Source organism: Microtus pennsylvanicus, chromosome 2 (assembly GCF_037038515.1).
Source record: "Microtus pennsylvanicus isolate mMicPen1 chromosome 2, mMicPen1.hap1, whole genome shotgun sequence".
Taxonomy (NCBI): domain Eukaryota; kingdom Metazoa; phylum Chordata; class Mammalia; order Rodentia; family Cricetidae; genus Microtus; species Microtus pennsylvanicus.
Window position 1 is genome coordinate 57,113,280 of NC_134580.1, and position 23,741 is coordinate 57,137,020.

Below are 23,741 nucleotides of genomic sequence, written 5' to 3' on the forward strand. Positions count from 1 at the left end.
ATTGCTGAGCATGCAATGTATCATACGTTCAAATCATATACTGTGTATTTAAAGGTGCTGTGATATATAGTGAAGAAATGTATTTCATGCCCAGAGTTCCAACAACATTGCAGTAGTGAAAATCTTGGACCTGAAGCCTAGTTTGCTTCTCATTTTTTTTTTGTCATGAGAGAAATATTATCAGTTATCTCTTGCTATAATACATGTTTGGGAGAATTTCAATAACTTATTTCAGTAGTTAATGAGTTCCTTATATTCAAGTATGTGTTGGGTGCTTTTGTAATCTAATCTGTAAGGTGCTCAGGTACCCTCAAACTGTGTGGTTGTGTGTGCTGTTTGTGAGAAGGCTGGAAAGGGCCGGGGGACGGGCAGCAGACCAGAGCCCTGACAGAGACCAGACCTTAGTTTCACTTCACTAGAATGGGACAGAACTGAGCAAGCAGGTCTCATGAAAACCACAACTTGTGGGTGACCATTAGTAAGCATCCCCACAAGCCCTTCTGCTGGCTAAGCAGGCCCACAAAGTCCTTCTACTAGTTCAGCAGACATCCCCCATACTTCTGCAAGCTAAAGATAGCTTGCCCTATCCTGCTGCTGGAAAGGACCTTCCATCAATCAGCCCCCATACTAATCTTTGCTCCACCAATCAGCCCCAGATTAATCCCTCCTCACTGGAATTCCTCTAACTCCCTCTAAAAGGAGCTTGTGACCTTCTTTGGAGGTTGCTAAGTGCCACCCCAATGTTGGAATTCATAAAGCACTCTTGTTATTGCATACGTGGCTGTTGGTCTTTTGGGGAGACTTTTCTCAGACCCTAACAGCCTTCATTCAGGTTCCCCAAAGCCTCACAGGTCAATTTTTGTGTGAGTTGTGGAAAGATAACTCAAGACACAAGGAAAGAAGCAACATGGAGCATGCCTGGCCGATTCAGACCAGCTTCATTCTGATCCTATAAAAAGGTTTTGGTAAGTGAACTGCATTGAGTCAGGGTGAGACAGAATTCTCCAGAATCAGTTGGTCATTTTCCATGGGTTGCAAGGCTGATGATAAATTGTAATGCAGGGATTTCTATAATAGCAAATGTAAAAAGCCACTCTTGGCTGCAAAGTTTTGAAGGATGAGTGCGCTGTTTGGCAACAAAGATCTGGAAGATTGCCAACAATATCCACTCCAAATAAAACTAAAACAAATCGTAACAAAACCACAATACAGTCTTCATGACCTAGACATCAAAATTATACCTGACATCCAAAGAAGTCAATGACCACTAAATAGCCGATGTTAGTGTTAGTGCTGAATAAATCTACCACAGTTCAAAAATGATTAACAAGTCAATGTTGGCTGTCATCAAAATCAAATCATATGAAGCTGAGCTATTGATGGAATATTGTGTTTCTCTGTGGGAAACATCCATTCAGTTACAGAGCTTTGTCCCTCTTAGTCTCTGCAAGCTGGTCAAATACTTCTGACAGAAAACTTCTTTTCTCTAATATAGTCTTACAACTAAATTCCTGTTTTATAAGTCCTATAAAAATATTATGAGTTGACTAGAATATTCTAAGACCTCAAATCTGTAGAATCATTCTTTTTGGAAATATCTTGACATTAACTGATCAGAAAAGGTCTTAGTTCTAAGTTTCTATGTAATTATAATTACTGGGAATAGAATAACTGATGTCCAGTACCTGAGCCCATTTTTGGAGTGCCTGTGATGGGCCATTTGGAAAACCACAGGTAATAAAACATAATAAAAGAGAAATGAGGCCCAACATGCCAGAGTCCGAGTACTTGACGGAAAGCCTTTGGTGAAGGAACAACCTGAGCTACAGTGGCGATCTCAAGATTCCCGGACCACATGATCTTAACCAAGAACGGTAGAAGGAGAGGCATGAAGCCAGCCTGAGCCTGCAGGACGGGCTGCATGTGCTGTGGAGGACAGACCTGAGGAAATGTGAGAGTTCATGGCCTTCAGAGTGAGAATACAATGAGTGAACACAAGGTGCCTCTCAGTAAGCTCAGGAATTGATTAATAGTGATGGATTTTAGGTTTGATTTAATTGTAACTGTGCCTTGATCCTTCCCTTTTGAAACAAGAAGGCATGTTTGTTGCTGCAAGTTTTTTTAAAGCCAAAAGACTTTGAGATCTTGATTTAAAAAAAAAAAAGAAATGATACAGAGATATCTCCTATCCCTTAATGATGGAAAAACATTAACGTGGAAAGCAGATGAAGCCTGCATCCCCGTACTTTGCATTTATGACGATGCTACTAATGGTGCACGGAAAACAGGGTAAGGATAGATACAGTAAAGCTTGTTTGTAAAAACACCTGAGAATGCTTATATTTGCATTATCAAAGCCTGAATATCTGTGAAAACTACCTGTTTCTCGATAGTAACAGTTATTTTAATATAGTAACCTTTTCAGATGTTTAACAGGGGATGGAGGACAGGAAGTTAATAAAGAATATGTTTTCATAACAATACCTTATGTCAGGTCTGTGTATGAATACTTTGGATTGCTCGGCAGTGTCAACCAGCTGTATGTTCTTCACGTGGATTGGATGCTGTAAATCCTCGTTTAAAGGGTTAGTAATGAATACCACATTAGTTTCTCCTGAACAAACATCCTTAAAGCCAACAAATGTTGAACCTAAGACAAAAGTAATATAAAAATGATAACCCTTCCCTGGAGACCAATGTGAGACCAGAATTATTTCTTTTTTTTTCTTTATTACTTTTATTTTATTTTTAATTTATTTATTTATTAAAGATTTCTGTCTCTTCCCCGCCACCGCCTCCCATTTCCCTCCCCCTCCCCCAATTAAGTCCCCCCCCCCAGCCCGAAAAGCAATCAGGGTTCCCTGTCCTGTGGGAAGTCCAAGGAATCCCCACCTCCATCCAGGTCTAGTAAGTTGAGCATCCAAACTGCCTAGGCTCCCACAAAGCCAGTGCGTGCAGTAGGATCAGAAACCCATTGCCATTGTTCTTGAGTTGTCAGTAGTCCTCATTGTCCACTATGTTCAGCGAGTCTGGTTTTATCCCAGGCTTTTCCAGACCCAGGCCAGCTGGCCTTGCTGAGTTCCCAATAGAACATCCCCATTGTCTCAGTGTGTGGGTGCACCCCTCGCGGTCCTGAGTTCCATGCTCGTGCTCTCTCTCCTTCTGCTCCTGATTTGGACCTTGAGATTTCAGTCCTGTGCTCCAATTTGGGTCTCTGTCTCTGTCTCCTTTCCTCGCTTGCTGAAGGTTAATATTCAGGAGGATGCCTATGTGTTTTTCTTTGGGTTCTCCTTATTTAGCTTCTCTAGGATCACTAATTATAAGCTCAATTATTTCATTATTTCAACCAATATACTCTTCCTCACTGCCTTGACCCTGGAGTTCTGGGCTGGTATGACAAAGGCACCTCCCTTTATTTATAGTAGATGATTACAACTTAATATCTGCATGACCCCAGTAATTCTCTCCCACATTTTATCTCAATTTGACACTGACACTTTGTTTAAATTATAAAACAATGTTAATTGTGGCATAAGAAGACATCTGGATGATGCTTTCATGTTAAGGGTAGTTGTCTTGATGCTTCTTGAAATTCTATGACTTTCAATGCATAAGCAAGCCTAGGAATATGTGGCTCAATCGTTCCCATCACCATGGCTAGTGGTTAGCAATAGTCACCAGACACCAAGTTTTATAGAAAGAAGTAGGGTATTTCTAATGAACTAGCCAGTCAAAACTCATTCTACAAACTAGGGGACACTCAATGAAAATGCCTAAGGGACAATAGCTAAAGAATTACTTGGATGAGAAAAGTCCACATTGCAAATCCATTGATTGTGGGCTAATTGTTGAAAACTTTTCAAGTTTTCAGGGTGATTTATTATGCAGCAAGAATTAATTGATCTGTTGTTTTTATTTAGGCCTCTTTTTATATTTTATGTACTCCAAGTTGGATTAAATAAAAGACTTATTTTTTTTAAATCATACTTACAATGCAATAACTCAAAGGTTATTTCCAGAACTTTTAAATAAGTTTCTCTACTACCTTTATTAAATATATTTTATCTTAAGAAATCTGTGTATGAATAATTGAATGATAACATAGATATGTAGAAATCAGATGTAGGGATAGATGCTGTTTGTACCTTGTCTAGAGCTTCACTAGGCCAGCAAGCTTAACTCTAGCTCTTCCTTCAGGGGTTGCCCACAGAGTAGCAACAGCTGTTTCATTCCCATAGAATTTCTCTTGACCTTTTATAGTCTCCTTTGCCCTAAGACATAGACACTCCTCATCACTGCCAATATAGGCATAGCCAGCCCTGACCAAAAGGAATTAAGAAAGACTGCCAGGAAAAATATGGGGTGAAATTTGGCCGTCACAGTTGTCTGAATGATCAGGTGAAAACTGGACCTTAGGGAATCCACATACTCTGTTATCTACTTCCTGCTATCCCTTCTCCTTTATGCTTTCTCTCCTAAAAACATACCCTGAACAAATCACTTTGCAAAATATTCCACTTCCTAGTTTACCTCTAGGGAGTCTGATCTAAACAGTTGACTGGTGAAGTGGCCCTAAGTTATAATGTAATAAAATAATGAATTTAGATGCCTCCTGTGGTTGGTGTAGTTTCGCTTGTCTCAACTGTGTTATCACAGTGAACCAGGAGAGAAGGACACATACAAAGACTCTTGGGTAGCACTAAGTGTCTTAACTGCTTGGTTAGAAGCAACCCAAAAACCCTACTGAAAAGTAGGCAAATTAATATTAAATCACTATGCCAGCATTTTTCTGTTGTTCTTGAAGAAATGTTAAATATCATTCTTCAATATGTAAACATTAGGAGTCTAGGGAGATGGCTCAGGGTGTCAGAGTGGTTGGTCTGCAAGTATGAAGACCTCAGTTTGTAAACTATGAACCATGGAATAGGCCAAGCATGGCTATGCATGTCCTGAGGGGTCAGAGACAATCAGGTCTTGTGAGACTCCTGGCTAACCAGCTCGGCCAAAACTGCAAGCTTTCATATCTCAAGGCAATAAGACTAAATGATAGAAGATGAGAAACCTCCTCCGCTAGCCTTCACTGTGCCCTCACTCATACCCACGTACTAATTCATATTCGGCTTACACACATACAACACGTCTAAATTTCACTAGAGAACCACGCTTAAAATGGTTCTGAAATCTGATTTCTTTAATTGTCGTGCTAAAATATAGTCAGCAGGGGCTGGAGAGATGGCCAGAAGTTATAAGCACTGGCCGCTTTTCCAGACTACCTGGGTTTAATTCCCAGCATCCACATGGCATCTCACAACTGTCTGTAACTCTAGTTCCAGGAGATCTGACACCTTCACACAGACATACATGTAGGCAAAACACTAATGCACATAAAGCAAAAGCAAAGTATTAGAACATATTCAACATATCACTATAGAAATCAATTTAAATACATTCTCCTGATAATTAAGCATTATTAATTAATAGGTGCTTTACATATTTCTATAGAAATTGAGCAGATTTGTAAGAGACTATATTTAACTTGCCTGAGACATCCAGAAGGCCACTGATTGCATTGTAACTCATGATCCCTGCGTGGGGCTTCCGAGGTGCCATGTTATGAGCTGAAGCAAATGTCGGCCAACAAATCCCACTTCTCCCACCTTTTAGCAAAGAGAAACAGGTTAACAGCAACTGCATTCCCATATGCATGGTACCCAACAGGAAGATCCCGAATTTTTACCTGATGGAGGTCTAGAACTTCGATGTGCAGAGGTGAGTTCCACATCAAGATTGTCGTTACTGAGGACATCAGAGCAGTTAAATTCAGGGCTGCTTCCAACAATTAATGAGTTCTATCAAAAACAGTCAAATGAGACAGCATTAATACTTACTTTTCCTAAGAGGAAACATAATCATACTGAACTGTATGCCAACCAAACACAAGCTAAAAATGTCAGAAGTAAAGCGCTCATTAAACAAAAATCTCAGGGAACAAAAATTGAGACTGATGATAGCAACAGGAATGAGACTCCAGTGAGAGCAAGTAATTAAGCTTGCTCTCCAGCAAATATTTATAAGCATGATTATATATTATGCATGCGAATAATTATAGTAAATGAAATGTTCTGTTTCTATGATGATAGAAATAAGGACGTTTGCAGAATTAGGGGAAATACAAAGTGGAGGTCATGCCATTAGCTTCTCTGCGGTTTGAGGAAACATCTTGAGGGAGAGGATGAAATTGCAGTGACTGTCACCGATTATGTGGATAAAAAGAGGTGAGTGGAGAAAGCAGAGTGGTCAGGAAAAAGGTCTGTGTGATCTCAAAGCCACGGGCTAATCAGAGAGACACTCGGGACATTATTCTCATTAGACTTTCAATAATTTTACTTTCTTCACTAGCATCCTTTCTCCTTACCTTAATTTTTACTGTTTTACTAGAAATTTTGTGAGACACCGATGGTGGCATGTAGATCATGGGAAAAATGGCCATCCCGTTGTTCACCAGAGTCACATTATAGATGTGCACGCTCTCTGTGGTCTGTAATACAAGCTGTAGTTAGACAGTGCTAAGAATGAGCATAACAGAAAATGAGCCATCGCCGTCTCAATCATATTCACCTGAAAATAAATTCCATAATCCCAGCATGACCAAATGGTAAATCCTTGTATAAGAGAACATCCAGGAAGTCCATCCTCATTCATGTAGATTCCATACAAACCCCCGTGGGCTTCATTGTCGAACCAGTTTTCCATGGGATTAGCCTGATCTTAAAAAAAATAGAGAGCCAGAAACTTAATGTTACAAGGAATGTTTTGTAATTTTAATCACTATTGGTTAAAGATAATATTATATATACACATATATGTATATATGTATGTATTTTTCTCAATATGTTTTAATGTGATATTTTAATGGGTTTGCTCTCATTTTTTTTTTGGCTTGGCATTATCTTTATCTAATTTGCCTTTTATTACTCTGAATAATTGTGGAGTCACTGGCATATTGTATAGTCACTTGCATTATTAACTCCTCTAATTACAGCATCCATTTAAATCAAGCATAGGTTTGATTTGAAAAAGCATGAGGTTTAGATGAAAACAAGTATAAACTTGAAACACAATGATTTGCATGTGTCAAATTTATCTCCATTCTTCTCTCTCTCTCTCTCTCTCTCTCTCTCTCTCTCTCTCTCTCTCTCTCTCGAATTTCCTAGCCACAGCTTTTACTACATGCTATTGGCACTCATTCTTCTAGGTCAGGAGGGAAACAGTCACATCCCCAGGGGCATGCATCTGTATGCTTGGAAATGCTGAATTGGATAAAGTGGCAGTGGAACAAGATCATCATTCTAACACCCACTGAGTCAAGAACTGATATGGCCATTGGAACTTGGGGATGATAACAACAGAAAGAAAAGGTTTTCCTTTAAAGTGGATCCAGGTGTTGTGGGATAGAGTACTTGCCCAGGATTCACAAGACCCGGCATCAATCCTCAGTGTCACACAAACATACGCAACAGGTGGATCTGTCTGGTAGACTGGATGTTTTTGAAACTGTGTACCTTGTTTAAGTCTTTAAAAGGAGGACATACCAGACATCAAAATGATAAAAGCACTTATTTTCATGATTCGGACAAGTTTTTCATGGGTTTTAGCAATGTCATGTTAAAGGACTCACTTGAGCATGGTTCACCATCAATGCGGTATCCTGCTCTTCCAAATCCAGCAACCACGTTGTTCTGCAAGACTGTATTGGTCCCTCTGTTTACCTGGCATGGCCAAAGATGAAATGCTTAGGGTTAATCTAGTACACCATTATGCAAGGAATGTATTGAAAACATGTGTGGAAAAATCCTTATTCAGTGTTTTGCTTTAATTATCATAACTAATCCCATTCAAATATTAGTACAAATGAAATCATGTTTTTCCTTTCGTGGTGCTGGAGGTTGTACTCTGTGCTTTATATGCTAGTTCGCTTAGCTTTTAAGTTCTTCATTAGAAAGGTACACCACAGAGGTTGCTTCTTATTTTAGTCATAGATGTGGTGAGAGTTTTACAAGCTTTGGGGCAAAGTCCAAAATTATCAGAAGATATTTTTGTTATAATTTGTTGTCAATTTAACTGGTCCATTAAAAGAAAGATATCTGAGGACAGTACAATGGAGTATAAGATTCCGTGATTACTTTAGCAACATCTGTTCCCATCATAGACCTGTTTAGTTCAAGTAATAGTAATTAATCTACAATTTCACTGTATGAGCTGAGTCAAAGTCAAGGAAAATGAAGGTGTGCATTATAGAAATATCAACAAAGCAGTAATAAACACAGACAAAAGCAAAAACTCTTTCACCATTTGAAGCACATTAAGCAATTATTTTCTAGACTGTAATAACTTTTTAAAAATTCTATAGATAATTTTACAGATTTGGAATTGATGTTTGATTGCACTTTAACAATAAATAGATGAAAAGAAGAATATTTATTTTTTACCACACACATGTATGTTGTATTCAGTTTTTGGGTTTTTCCTTAAGGAACTTAGTAGGAAGACAACAACAAAACTTAATTCTTATCCCATTTTCTAAAAACAGCTATTTTAAAATTAATTTCTCTTACTATACTATAGTCAGTAAATTAAAGAGGTATTTGACTTTTGTCTAAATCCTTTTATAATTTCCATTTCCCATTTGAAGTCTGACTCTATAGCTAAAATATACTGCAGTATTTGCAAAGAACTTCATGGGAAATAAGGATAAAATGTGTAATCTTTAATAAATATTAACAATCTTGCATTTACAATGTCCACAAGATGCCCAGTCTAATAGTAGCAGAGAGGCCCCATAACAGAACCTAAAAATGATGAATAATGTTGGAGAAGAAAGATAATTGTTTAAACTAACAAACATTGGTAGGAAAACCTAAACACACACACACACACACACACACACACACACACACACACACACACACCATCATCAACAAACTCAATAGCAATCAGAATTTGCAATTTTTCAAAGTTCATACAGCCTGCAACTGAACATCTACATCACATCACATGTCCCTAAGACTCAGAGAACATGATGCAAGGGGAGCTAGAAAGGCTGTAAAAGCCAAAGATTGCTGTAAAATAGTGTCTTATGGAGATGTAGGGTCATTCTGTCCACGAACCCACAAAATCTGCACAAGATCAGGCTAGTCAGTGTCCCATAATGGAGAAGAAAAAGGCTTATGTGGCTCCACCCCAGCTGCGGAGCTATTGCTAATTTATGATGGCTAGAGCAGGAAGTTCAGTTTTTTGAGACTGTGGTTCCTAGCAGGTTGCCAATGCTCCAGCAGACTGCCTCACACCCATGAGCATAGAGGAAGACTTAGTGGGCTATAAAAATACAGGAAGAGGACATGAAGTTGGGAGAAGGTTGTGTAGAGAGAATTCTCATGAAAGCGGGAGGTGGGAATGAAGGCGGGGATGATAAAAATGAGTTATAGACATCCATGGAATTCTCAAAGAAAAAAATAATTTTTAAGAAAGCTCATTCACTTCTTCAACCAATTTACTTTAATAGATCATCAATATCTAAGGAAAAAAATCCTATTCAATTTTGAGAGATACAACTTTCACAGAATTGATGTTTATGTTACAATCATTCATAATTATAAAGGTGCTCTCCCTACCTCGATGGCTGCATGCCAAAGAGTTGAACTCAAGTCTTTTCTGTTCTGGTAGGTTCCTGGCCAAACAGAAAGGGTAACCAAATTTCCACGAACTCTGTTGGCATCTCCCCATATTCTTATACCTGTGTTTTAAAAAGATAGCAATTTTGTAATAGATACTATATGGAATGTTTTTAATTGTTTCTGCAATTTCTTTTCTTTTTTTCCTAGGGTGAGACTCAGAAAGGGGTCTTTTAATGTAAATATGTCATATATTTACATTAAAATTCACAACAATAGCAAAATTTCAGCTATGCAGGAACAACGAAATAAATTCATCATTGGGAGTCACCACAGCATGGAGAACTGCAAGAATCCCGGCATTAGGAGGGTTGAGAACCCCTGCTCTAGATGAATGCTAAATTAGTTTACTTCATATTTTATTAAATACATGCATTACTTTTGTACATTAAATAAGTTTGCAGTGTACTTCATATGATAAAAATGAAAGAAACATATTCATATTGTGCATTATTTTTTAAATAAAATAAACTTACCCATGGATAATCTTTATGATTGATACGTGAGGGGTATCCTAAAAGTCATAGTAAATCGGTAGGCTCAGTGGCTCAGTGAGTAAACACGTTTGTCTCAAAGCCTGGCTACACAGGTCCCATCCCAGGAGCCTATACTAAGGGAAACAGTAAACAGACTCCTCATGTCCTCTTACCAGCACATGCATGCCATGGCATGAAGGCCCCTTTCCTGTCCACTTCAGACACACACAGAATAACGATACACACATTTAAAATGTAACATAGAGTCATAGCAATTAAATTGTAGATCCTTTTATGTTTATAAAAGTTTTTTTGCATGTATGTATGGATATGAACCACATATATTCCTGGTGCCTGCAGAAGTCAGAAGAGGGTATAAATCTCCTAGATCTGGAGTTATGAGTGGTTGTGAACCACCTTGGTGGTAATAGGAATCCAGCAACAAATGTCTTTAACTACTGAGGCATCTTTCCAGTCTAACCCATAGTAACTGAAAAGATAAGTGATTCAATAACTCACATTAGGTTGAGGTCTCTACTATTTGATAGTACAGTCATAGCTGCTGGTGGCAATTTGGATGCAAATGAACTATAACTAAGTAAAATCAAAACACAAGTTCATCTCTCCAGTTGCACGAGCCACAATTCAGAGGCTAAATCACCACATGTGGCTTAGTGACTGCCTGATTGGACAGCACAGACAGCCCATTTCCACCCTCACAGGAAGATCAACTGGACAGCCTAGCTATAGCGTTTACAGGAAGATTGCCGCAGAAGGGTGCACTATGTGAACCAAATGTTATTCTATTACCTTCTCCTACTGTAAAGTGGATGATGTTGTCATCTATGTCCAGTCCATCTGTCCCAAACACACCGATTGCTGGCGAGAAGCCGTGATGAAATGCACAGCCTCGAACATAAGACAAACCATGTTCTTCAGTCTTGGGAATAGTTGGAAGGCATGAACATTTTTATAATAAAAATTTAAAGAAAAATCTTAATTAGGTGATTTTTAACAAACAAGCCTTGATTACATACGCACGCTCTTTCTTAAAAGACATGATTTCCCTGTAGTCTTTTAATCATGGAAGATTTTCATGTCATGAACTTATGATTAAATAAAGTAGAAACCATATGGTCACCTTAAATAGAGATTAGAATTTTCCCAAGGGCTTTTTCAGTGTGTCCAGATTTCTATTATTACCTTCAAAATGCTAATGGGATAAAAATTGTTTTACAGAATAATTAAACTGCTAGTAGTGATTTTAACAAATTCAATAGTAACACTCCAGGCAAGAATCATAATCCAGATGTTGATAGGAATAAGTCAGTGAATAGGTCAGGGGTTTTCAAATATAAAAACATGTCTGCATTTCTTTATTTCGTTATTTTCTCTCTCTCTCTCTCTCTCTCTCTCTCTCTCTCTCTCTCTCTCTCTCTCTGTGTGTGTGTGTGTGTGTGTGTGTGTGTGTGTGTGTGTGTGTGTGTGTGTGTGTGTGTTGCAGTATATGCTTGAAGTCAGAGGACAGCTTTGGAAGTGGGTCCCCTCCTTCCACTATACAGGTTCCGGGACTGAACTCAGGTTGTCAGCTCAGTAGAAAGCACTTATGCCCGGTGAGCCATATCACAGGCTCAAGAGGTTTCAACGTTAAGCCTAGAAACATTCATGTTATTTCCTTTAAAGAAACACTCTCTTCCATCTCTCTTAACTTTCCAGTCTTAGGATAATTGTTCTCTCCTTTCACTGGGGACAGAGATATTTAAATCTGTTTGTCTTCTGAGAAACCTAAACAGTACTCACTTCACTTAACAGAAAGTTATTCTTTGCCAGTGAAAACTAAGCTGGGCCTATGATATGGCACAGTGGACAAAAATACTTTCCACTGAGCCGATAAACTGAGTTCAATCCCGGGACCTACATGGTGGAAGCAAAGAACCAACTCGCAAAGCTATCCTCTGAGCATCGTGCATGTGCTACAACATCACACAGTTCAATTTTATTAATTTTCCTATGACCTTTGACCTTAACTATACAGGAAATGATTGAAACAAATGTTACTATGTCTATAAATGATCATGGGCAATATGGTCAAAGAACTTCTGGAATATTAGAAGATACATTTATCTATCTGAAGACAACTATTTAGTCAAATAAATTTCAAAATGTGCATATTTTATTTTGAACATATATAAAAACTTACCACAAACCTCTTCTAGATTAAACATTGCAGGTAAAGGATATATTAGTTGAGAAAGAGGTGCTAAAGCTAAAGATTCTTTTAAATTTAACTCTGTCATAGGTTTTTCAATTTTTGTAGTAAATACAGAAGTAAGCAATTTATAGCGAAAGGGTGAAAAGATACAGAGACTTTGGTGGTTGCTTAAGTGACTATATTAATCTAGCTGTGTGGTATAACATTTGAAGGTTAGTACAATGAAGATTTTTGTATAAAAAAGAAATTTTATTTTGAACACGTACAAAAATCAAAGCACAAACCTGTCCCAAGTTAAGGAATGTCACGGCGTATCTTGGGTCTGTGCTATCGCTGAAGCCTTCCTGGCCACTGTGATAAAATTCCACATTACTTATTCTTGCATTTCCTGTGGGAGTATAAGATGAAAAGAAAATTTCCTAAAGATGAATAAAATAAGAAAACACTGAAAAGCTGTATAAAACTACTCAAATTTTTCATGGAAACCTTATTTTTCTTTGATTCAAATGAAACATTCTCGATCTTTTCCCATTGTTTTTGTCTTTGAATTTTTCCCTCTTTCCCTGCAAAATCAGAAAATTTAAATTATATAGATTTAACATGTATCTAAATTACATGCTGATCCTTTGGAATATCACAAATCATTGCAATAGCTGAGATTATTTATTTGTTATGTGTTATTTATTTATAATCGTATCTAAAGGACCAGTTTTCTTCTACTTGATGGTAATATTTCCTTGCTAAGAAAGCACACATAAAGTATGGAAGCACTATATACTTGATGTTTCAGTCTTGCAGTTATAAAGAGATTTTATTAAGAGATTTCTATTTCAGAGGCTCTTTCAGAAAGGGTATTGGCAATCACCTGCTGGCCAGTTTGTCATAGTACCACTGAGGTGACAAAAAATGATATTGCAGATCAGTAAAAACAGTGGTAACAATCTATAGGAGATTACTTTATGCCAGGTTCTGAAGCTTCGGGAAGTCGCTGAAGTCAATTGGATGCACTGGGTTCCTATGTCACCAAGGTTATATAACCAGGGCTAGCTACAGAAATGACTGGTTCTTAATTCCAGAAAAAAAAAACCTGCAATAAGTGTTTGCTATATTGGAAAATGAAGACTTAAAATTATTAGCTCCTTTGTAAAGGATTTAGTCATTAAAATGGAAAGGTTACTAAGGTAAATGGTAGGGCATTGAAATACCAACACAACAAAGAATCATAGTGAAGTAGACTCAGTGATTCTCAACCTTCCTAATGCTGCATCCTTTAAACACTGTTCCTCATGCTGTGGTGACCCCCAACTGATATGGGATTTCCCCTCTTGATGTTGTGAATAATAGAAATTAACAATTAATGGTCATTAATATCTCTTAATATAAACACACTCAATTCACCATTAAAAAGACACAGACTAACAGAATGTATGTGAGAAAGAATTCATACAAGGAACACACCTCAACATCAGAGACTGACATTACCTCAGAGTAAAGAGTTGAAAAAGATTTTCCAATCAAACAGACTTAAGAAGCAAGCTAGCATAGCTATTTTAACATCTAACAAAAATAGACTTTACACTAAAATTACTCAAAAGAAATGGAAAAGGACATTTCATATTCATCACAGGAAAAATCCATCAAGATGAAGTCTCAATTCTTAACTTCTATGCCTCAAATACAAGGGTACCCACATTTGTAATAGAAACGTTACTAAAGCTTAAAACACACAGAAAAGCTCACAGTTTAATAAAGGGAGACTTCAACACCCCACTTTCACCAATGGTATAGGATTTTCCCTGCATTTGCTGCAGGAACTCTACTTCCAGGCCGTGGGGTTTAATAAAACTTATCAAAAAAAGTTTTCTAGATTTCAAATGGGGAGGGAGTGACAAAGATAAATACTACCAGATAAAACAGGATTGGCTGAAACTGGTAGTTGATGATCACTAGCGGTGACAGTGACAGTAGAATTTACTACATTGTGTTTCTCTGTATTCGGTGTATTTGAAGGTTTCCTTAAAGTAAAGGCAAGAGAAGTTATGAAATGATTTCTGTTTGGCTTAGAGGCCAGCCTAGTTATCACTTTATCCTTTCCTGGTTTGATAACTTTTACTGTCTAAGAAGATAAAATAAATAACTAATAATGTTAGGAAATTTATTCGGAGAGGAACACAGAATGCATAATCACTCTTGAAGCTTTATTTTTCTCTGTGCTCCGGTGAAGAAATGAGAATTATACACACAAGAAACTATGTTATATATTTCACAAAAAAAGACAGAAAATTTACCAACCTTTAAATGTCATCATGTGTCCAGTGAATGAGCCAACCAGGATCCGTGCACCGAAAGACTCCCTGGACCAAACTGGGTAATCTTCACCGACTATTTTGATGTTCCTACTCAGAATCCCCACATCAGCTGCTAATGTGTAACCCTGCCCAGTTCCAGGGATTTGCTGTCTCTCAGCTGCAATCAAAAAGGTGGGCCACTGACAATGCTAAGAAATATTTGATTATTCGTTTCTTTATAATTCCTAAGATAAGCAATTTTCTGACATGCCAAGTGTCGGCATAAATGTATACATTGATACACTGTTTAAATGGAGATAAATGGTAGGCTGAATTAAGAAACTATTTTATTTATATACTAGTGCATCCAAGACATGACATCTGTTTATGTAATAAAATTATTAAAATTAGGAATTAAAACTATTGCTTTCCTCTTCTTTCCTTTTGTTTCTCTCGACAGTTTTATACCTTTGTTAAATCTATGAAGTACACATATGAGAAGAAATCCAGCACTGGTTTTTCTAGGAATGACTTATTTCACTTAATATTTCTGTTTCCACTTGCATTGGTGCTCCTGAAAACAATGTAACTTTTGTTCTTTATGCTTGGAAAGTTTACTATCTATGTACACTATACTTTCTTTATCCATTTTTCTGTTGATGAACACCTAGGTTTGTTCCAGGAATAAATTATTATGAACAGTAAGAAAAATAAGATAGTCTAGAAAGAATAAACTCAAAGTACATTCTATACTTGTATGAAAACATTCTTATATAACACAGTACCACAAGCAATGAATACACACTAATGAAAAATAATTGAAATGTAGACAGTGCTTAAGATTATTTTAAATACGAGTTCCTTTCGAAAATCTTTGGAGGTGGTTTGCAATTATATAAAGTTACACATGATCATATTATTGCAATGCTATTTAAAATACTTGTTTTAGTTTTAGTCAATGAGGAAACTGTGTTATTTAAAAAATGTTTCCCTGGACCCTGAGTAGAATTGATACTGTTTTTTTTTTCCCAGATCCTAGTCATGGGATTGTTCTACTTTTATATGTATATAGCATATGAACCAGAATTCTGTTAGAAGTGTATCAAGCACAATTTACATCTTTTTGTTTTTATTTATTTTATATGTCATTTGCGTATCTCTGTGCACTCAAAGGCCAGAAGAGGGTGGTGGATCTCCTGGAACTGGAGTTATAGATTGCTATAAGCCACCATGTAGGTGCTGGGAATTGAATCCCATACTTCTGGAAGAGTAGCCAGTGCTCTTAACTGTCACGAAGTAAAAAACTTTTACAATTCCATGGTATATTAAGAATTTCCTGGACACTTAGAAAAGGACAGAGTTTTACTCCATAGAATATTCTATAGTAGGTCTTTGTTGGATATTTGCTGAATGAGTAAATGAATGAACAAAAAATACATTATATATTGCAAAGGGTTTTGGAAGCCTAGACATGAACAGTAGAATCCACTGGCACCCAAGCCAACTATGCTTGCAAAATATTTGTGAAGTTCAATCAAAGAATTATAATTAAAGGATATATAGCTAAAATATGGACATTTCCAGACATTTTAATTGCATAGCCCCCTGATTAAAGAGCCGCCACTTACCAAGGTGAGTGTAGGAAAGGCTGTCATTGAGGACGAGAATTTTGTGCCCATGCAGGATTTTAGCAATCCTTCTAGTCTCTGTCTGATGTAAATCATAGCTTGTGGTAGTTATCACAATATCTTCTCCCTCCTTAGAAAAATTCAAGTGCCAAATGCAAGAGCAATTTTAAAAGTAGGTTTATATTTCTTAGGAACAATCATAAATAATTCCAAATTTATGTTTTATTAGTAATCGGGGTATTACCAGCAAAAATTAAGTATACATCTAGATCTCTAACAACAACTGTGCTTTGTTGATATTAAGAATTCTATAGTATGACACTACCCCATGCCCACAAACACACGTGTGGCATGTCCTTCCCCCTCAACCACCCCATAAAAATCATGTGCTCCATGAATAAATAAAATGTAACAAAGTCTAAATCATGAGGTTTCTATTAGCATTCCACTATTCTCTCATTTGCTATAGATATCACTTGGATTTCATTGTGCTTCGAAGTTTGTTTGCTTTTCAAATGCTGAAATATAACATCAACAATGACAAAGGATAAGGTAACAGAGATAACAGTAAAATATATTTAAATAGTTCTACTGTCTCTCCTTCAAGAAATTATAAGTTACAAATATTTATAACCAACAGCTTACATATTTTTGTTTTATAACTAATGTACACGTGATGCTCCTGATATGGTTTGATAAACACTTGACATCGTGATTTGTTCTCTACCTGCCAATCCACAGCATCTCCCAGAGATAAGATTCTGGAGCCTGCCTCTGCAGTTTCTGATAGTTTAGTTTTATAGATCGAATGTGGAAGTCCATGCAGGTCCAGCTCACCAAACACCCCTGAAAGAGAGAAGCATTCCCACTGATTGCACAGGCCTAGTTGGGAGCTAGTGTAGAATGAGACTATTTTAGCAAGCTACTAAACATTTGAGAATGAATGGAATGAAATGAGGTTGGCTGTGCAAAAAGTATTGGCAGTTAGACCATAGTAAACCCGGCGTGAAAAGAAACAAATTAGGAGTCTTGCAACAACGTTATTTTGGAACAATAAAAAATGGAATTAATGAAGATGTACATAAATTATTATAAATGTTTTAATTATTTTAACAGTGGGAAACAATATTCTAAAAAAAGGAGAGTTTTCTCTGTGGGCACCAATTGATCTAAACCATATATCCATAATATGTTAGCAAAGACACAAAAAGCTGCCTCATGATGTGTTAATTTTAACCATGTTTTAACAAAAGGAAAAACCCAATAAATAATTATAAACAATATATGTGCAAGAAAAGATAGAAAATTGTTACCTAATACTAGTTTTCTTCAGATTGGAGCTGAAAAGACACATGTGTTTAATAGTTTTTTTTCTTGGTATTATTTTGCACTGGTTGATGTCATTTTTGAAAAATAAACGTAGACATACAAATATCTTTAAGGATATTTGTGCTCGCCTGCCTCAATGTTGTACTGGCATTCTTACGTGTCTCCTAAATGAATATGCAATAGTATTAATGAAAGCAGCTGTTAATTACTCCTGTAAGAACTTTGCCGTCTAGATTTAAATAGGACTGTGCACAACACACCAATGCCCTGGGGAAATTAAGCTCGGCTGCAGCTGTAAGTGGGGAACTAACAGCACAGCCAACTGAGCCAAAGAATGTTGATGAATATTGAAATAGAATTATGGGTAGGGAAGGGAGAAGCCACAAAATACGAAAAGTATTATTGTTCTTCCATAGCAAAAAAAAAAAAAGATTATGAAGACACTAGTCTAAAGAAATGATACGCATATAGAGAACTTTGTTAAATTTAATCTTATAATAACTAATTTCAATTTGAAGTATACACATCTACATCTGTTATCAAACTGTAATATGACATTATTTAATATCTTAAAATCTCTGGCCCTTTTGTGTTTAGGATAAATGAAAGGCTGTAAAAGATTGTGAAGCCACTCCATCATGAGCTGAGTACTTTAGGGCTGTGTATGGAGACTAAGAAAAAAGACAAGAGACATTCAGTATATGACATCCCTTACCTAAGACCTTTGCCCCTTGATTTGGTCCTTCCGGAAAAGCCCATTCTGGGGTAGAATGATTTCCTCGAAGAACAATCTGCAATTCTCCTTTAAAAGGGTTATCTTCCCAGCCACCAATTAATCTCCCTCCCTGCCATAAAGCAGAAAATGGTTAGGACTTTAAAAAAAAATGAGCAGGAATAAAGTGCACCCGTTAGAAAAAAGAAGCCAGAAGCTTCCCTGGTAAATGGAGACATTTTGTTAGGTCAGTAGTGTGGTTGGAAGTGACTTTATCCTTTTGCCATAGGATAGATAGTCTAAATGCTTTTCCATGGTCAAATTCAATATCTATTTACTGTCAGATCTAGAACTAAGATCTCCCAAGACCTAAGCTAGTGATGTTTGAATAGACACACACAATATGCTCCTAACACTCCATCTAAGCTATACCCACAAGGGCCAGCATTGCTAGTGATGGCTGTCATCAAATGAACCTAATGTAGGACTTCATCTATATTAATTATAAACTTTAGCCTTCATACTAAACTCATGAATTTGTATTTTTATTTTTATTTCATAAGTGAGAAAACTGATGCTTAAATGAAAGCAGTCAGACAACTTATTCACCATTTAACATTTTAATAAACTAATAAACAGTGAAGTAAAGACACATGCAGCATTAATCCTCAATTCCATACATCTGCCCAAAATCTTATGCTCTGTAAAGCATCAAAAGGAGTTTCTGTTCTTTATATTTTCATAAAAAGCTAGCAAATTCTGTTAAATACAACATTTTTATTCATTCCTTGAGAATTTCTTTCGATGTCTGGATCCTATTCACCTCCCACACCCCCCTCTAACTCCTGTCCATCCAGTTCCACTCCTGCCTCCTGTTCCCAATTTCATGTCTTTATTTTCTCTTCCATTTTTATAACTAACCCACCCAAACCAATTTGTGCTGCCCATGGGTATAAAGCCATCTAACTGAAGCATGTTAATTGGCCAAGAACCCATTTTAGGGCATTCAGTGGCCTCAGGGGTGAACCTACTATTACTATGCATCAAATGGACAGACATAGTATCAAACCACTATCTACGTTTATAGCTGCATTTACATCTCTACTTGTGGACTGTTAGTTTAGCATCCGGATCGCATCAGGAAAGTTTATTTGTGCAATAAAAGCTCTTTAAAATAAATCCCTAATAGCTTTTTTGTTTAGCGATTCTTTTCTCATAAATAGCAGCAGAGTGACAAGACAATTAAGCTGATTAAGCTGTTACAAGCTCAAGACCACCTGAGGTTTATAGAAGAACCGGGTGACCATTCCACGTCACTGAAGCAGTGAAACTGATTACTTTTGTTTTCATAATCCCATCTATGCCCATTAATTTTTAAGAAGCACCGTAAGTTTTCTTTAAAAAATAGTAAAAATCTTTTCTCTTTAGAACACCTAATGATTTGGTATTCGTTGGTATGAACTCATAGTTAAGCTTTATATAATATCAATACAAATATTTTAAGTAGCATGAAAACAGGGACAACCACACATTCAAGTGTATGCTGATAATTACCCCAGTAAGGAAGATGAAACCATGATTTAAAAGAGAGCAGAAAGAAGACTTAGGAGGTGTGTGACACTTGCGTTTTCTGGGCTACAACAGTTCTCTCTCTCTCTCTCTCTCTCGCTCTCGCTCTCGCTCTCTCTGTCTCTCTGTCTCTCTCTCTCTCTCTCTCTCTCTCTCTCTCTCTCTCTCTCTCTCTCTCTCTGTGTGTGTGTGTGTGTGTGTGGTTATCTACACATTGAATGCTAATTCCTTAAATTTTCATGTCAGAAATTAATAAGATTAAAAATATAAAAGATGAGACATCACCCCTACCTGCACTGATATGTAGGTGGCATTCAAAACAACTCTTCTATAAGAAGGGGCTGCAGATCCCACTTCAGATCTGTCTTCTATTTCCAGAACTCCCCAAATAATGAGTTTTTCCATTGGGGGTATATCTGTGTCAGCTACTATCCATGATCCTAAAAAACAATAAGAAACGCAATGCAACCCACGACACAACATTGAAAACTTACTCCAGAATCTTGTTGTTGAAGTCCGTGATTTCTTTTCACTTAATGATTTCTGCTTCTTACAGAAATTATGCTATTATGGTTTTGTCGTCCTTGTGACTTTTTAGTTTTTGAAACAGCTGTGGCTGGGCGGTGGTGGCGCATGCTTTTAATCCCGGCACTCGGGAGGTAGAGGCAGGTGGATCTCTGTGAGTTCGAAGCCAGCAAGAGCAACACAGAGAAATCCTTTCAGAAGAACGAGGATAAAGAGGAGGATGAAAAGGAGGAGGAGAAGGAGGAGGAAAAGGAAGAGGAGGAGTAAGAGGAGGAGGAGAAGGAGGAGGAGAAGGAGGAGGAGGAAGAAGAAGAAGAAGAAGAAGAAGAAGAAGAAGAAGAAGAAGAAGAAGAAGAAGAAGAAGAAGAAGAAGAAGAAGAAGAAGAAGAAAACACTGTTGCTGTGTATAACTTAGGTTTTGAACCCATGAACTTAAGCCACGCACTCCCTTGTTGGTCTTTGGAGTCTCAGGGAAAGCAGGAAACTGTACCACACCCATCTAACCTATCATGTACAGAAAACATAAAGATTATGCTTCATCCCCTGACACATCTCTTCCCAGCATATGACGCTTGAAGACAGAGATGTAACCATTAACACGCCTGCTCCACGCCAGCCTTAATGTTCCCTAAAGGCTAACATGTGACTTATGTACACTTGTGTGCTTACCTTCAGGAATAACCACATTTGCTCCTGGGTGAGGTACAGTATAGTTGTTCTCTGGGGATGATTGCCAAAAAGACTCATTTGACCATAAACTGAAAAGAAAAGGAATACTGCCATTAATTGCCACCTCTATGTATTTAGTGAGCACTTCCTTAAGGCGAAGCAGTGCATTAGATGTCCTGGGAATGGTAGAATGTGAATCAGATATTTAATAATTTTACTAACTAGGCAAGCTAATATGTACAATTAGTAGCATTCACAAAACATATACAAACAACGTACTTTTTCTACTGAACAATATTACTTTTAAAAATTTGAACACCTTTCTTCACATTGAATTCTTATTTTGGTATACACCAATTTAACCAAACTTTAATTTCATTTGAGATATGCCAATTATTTCATTTTCTTAAGATTTGGCCACAGGAGGTTGAAAAGCAATACATCCTCTATTTGTTTACGGGCCCCTGGCAAATGGTGCTATTTCACCAAGTACACTTTAAGGACATATTTGGGTAGATTCTGTGAATGGAAGGGCAGTCAAAATGATCTCTTATTTGTCAGGGACAAATTGGGGTTATGCCCTGAGCAATGGCAGCACAGGGACTTGGGGTGATAGGTTTGCATCCAGAATGAAGGCTGCCTTAAGCTGGAATAAACATGGAAAACGCATTGGAAAGAAGGGGCCTTGCCCTTCTTGTAATTGTGCCTTCTAGAAACTGGCAGCCAATGGAAAATTTCCTAAGGGATGTGATTAGAAAGTTGATACCTTCTGGCTGGAAATGATTAGTACTGAGATGCAAGAGAGCCATTTACACAGTAACGAAACTGTGGTGATTCACACGGGTAAAAAAAAGTAGGGAGCTGTAAAATCTGATCAGACAGAAGGGAAGGATTTTAACTAGAAGCATTAAAATTGAGATCAATACTTGAATACAATGCAAAGTTTTCTTGTGAGGTTGACACCGCTTGGAATAATGAAGAAGCTCAGACGCTGTGCTGGACTGGACATGCCCTAACTCCATTGACAGAACTCACACAGCTCACTTATGTCACTGGATGGCATCTTTCTCACCTATACAATAAAGGACTTGGGACAGCTATCAGAATCCAAGCTAACTCTCCACTAGTGTTAACACTGTCAGCAACTTTTGCACCCACTTTTTGTGAGTTTTCTCCAGTTTTGCGTGGGGAGTGAATTGCAAAAAGAGAAAAGCATGGGTGTGGATGTACTTTGTGAAAAGTCGTCGTGCAGGAGGGAGGCAGTTTTATTTCCCGCAGGAGAGATTTAGATTGCATCGAAGATATTAGCAGAAGAAGGCCTACTTACATGTAAACGGCTGGGCGTTTCCTGGGAACTGGCTTTCTTGATGGGGGGTGAATGGGAAAGCAGTCTTGGAGAACACAGCAGTAGGCTGTGAAATTAATGATGACATCTTTCACGTCAGGATCTAGCGTCCCAGGAATGGGCTGGCTCTGAGGAAGGTCGCTTCTCCCTGACACTGAAGCAAAATCAATATGGTTTCAATGAACATGTTAACAGGATGACCATAGTACTTAAATCTGTACGAAGCCATAGCATTTTGGAAACGTCACTTACTCAGAAACAGAAAATAAGCATTGGGAAACATCAACAAAATAGGTATCATTTTAGGAGATGAGATATTAAGAAGAATTAGTGAAAACGAATGCCTTAAGGGGCTAGAGAGAGGGTTCAGCTGTTAAAAGCATGGGTTACTCTTCCAGGGTACCCGATTTTATTCCCAGCACCCACATGGCAGCTTAGAACTGTCTATAACTTCTGTTGTAGGAATCTGATGCCCTTCTTCTGGCCTCTGTGAACACAAGGAAACCACATGGTACAGATGCACATATGCAAGCAAAACATAAAATAAACACACATGTACATAAAATAAAATATGTGTGCTTTAAAATTAGTTTAATAATATCTATTTTTTAAATTTAAATTTTATTCTTTCTGGGGGTGGTTGGCATTTGGATTTTGGAGACTGGATTTCTCTGTGTTGCCCTGATTGTCCTGGCTGGCCTCAAACTTCCTCCCTCTGCTTCCTGGGTGTTGGGATTAAAGGTGTACACCACCACTATCCAGTTTTAATTTTATTCTTAAATACTTTTATTTTCTAAAAATATTTTTAATAGCAATGGAATGTATACAAGCTGCCATTGTATTTGTTTTCGCTAATTCTGTAAATAATGTAATCAGGACCTTGTGTAAATTATATGAGTATTATCTTCAAAAATTTAACTCAAGCTTTTTTTTTTTTTTTTTTTTTTGGTTTCTCGAGACAGGGTTTCACTATGGCTTTTGGAACCTGTCCTGGAACTAGCTCTGTAGACCAGGCTGGTCTCTAACTCACAGAGATCCACCTGCCTCTGCCTCCCGAGTGCTGGGATTAAAGGTGTGCGCCACCACCGCCCGGCTTAACTGAAGCTTTTAAATTAAAGGCTTTTCCAGATTGTTGGGTGAATTCTTGCATTGGCATCTGCCCATCTCTTCTTCCAAATTCTCCCTTATGGATCGTCTTTTACCGGATCAGGTCTCCTTGCCTACTGATGTACCTTCCCAGTGATGGCTCTCCTGGTG

The 23,741-nt window shown here is 37.5% G+C and overlaps 1 protein-coding gene across 3 annotated transcripts in view; it reads right to left on the reverse strand.

Annotated features, from left to right (window-relative positions):
* Positions 1-23,741, reverse strand: part of Pkhd1l1 (PKHD1 like 1) — a 126,291-nt gene that overhangs the window by 13,822 nt on the left and 88,728 nt on the right. For all 3 annotated transcript variants that reach the window (XM_075961048.1, XM_075961047.1, XM_075961046.1), the window contains 16 exons: positions 22,467-22,638; positions 21,140-21,228; positions 20,237-20,385; positions 18,380-18,509; positions 17,063-17,181; positions 16,336-16,465; positions 14,712-14,885; positions 12,704-12,807; positions 11,018-11,147; positions 9,672-9,793; positions 7,679-7,769; positions 6,619-6,767; positions 6,416-6,538; positions 5,738-5,849; positions 5,541-5,657; positions 2,485-2,650 (listed from right to left, as the gene is read on the reverse strand). In XM_075961048.1, coding sequence (XP_075817163.1) covers positions 2,485-2,650; positions 5,541-5,657; positions 5,738-5,849; positions 6,416-6,538; positions 6,619-6,767; positions 7,679-7,769; positions 9,672-9,793; positions 11,018-11,147; positions 12,704-12,807; positions 14,712-14,885; positions 16,336-16,465; positions 17,063-17,181; positions 18,380-18,509; positions 20,237-20,385; positions 21,140-21,228; positions 22,467-22,638 — 2,077 coding nt within the window. The remainder of the gene's footprint in view (positions 1-2,484; positions 2,651-5,540; positions 5,658-5,737; positions 5,850-6,415; positions 6,539-6,618; positions 6,768-7,678; positions 7,770-9,671; positions 9,794-11,017; positions 11,148-12,703; positions 12,808-14,711; positions 14,886-16,335; positions 16,466-17,062; positions 17,182-18,379; positions 18,510-20,236; positions 20,386-21,139; positions 21,229-22,466; positions 22,639-23,741) is intronic.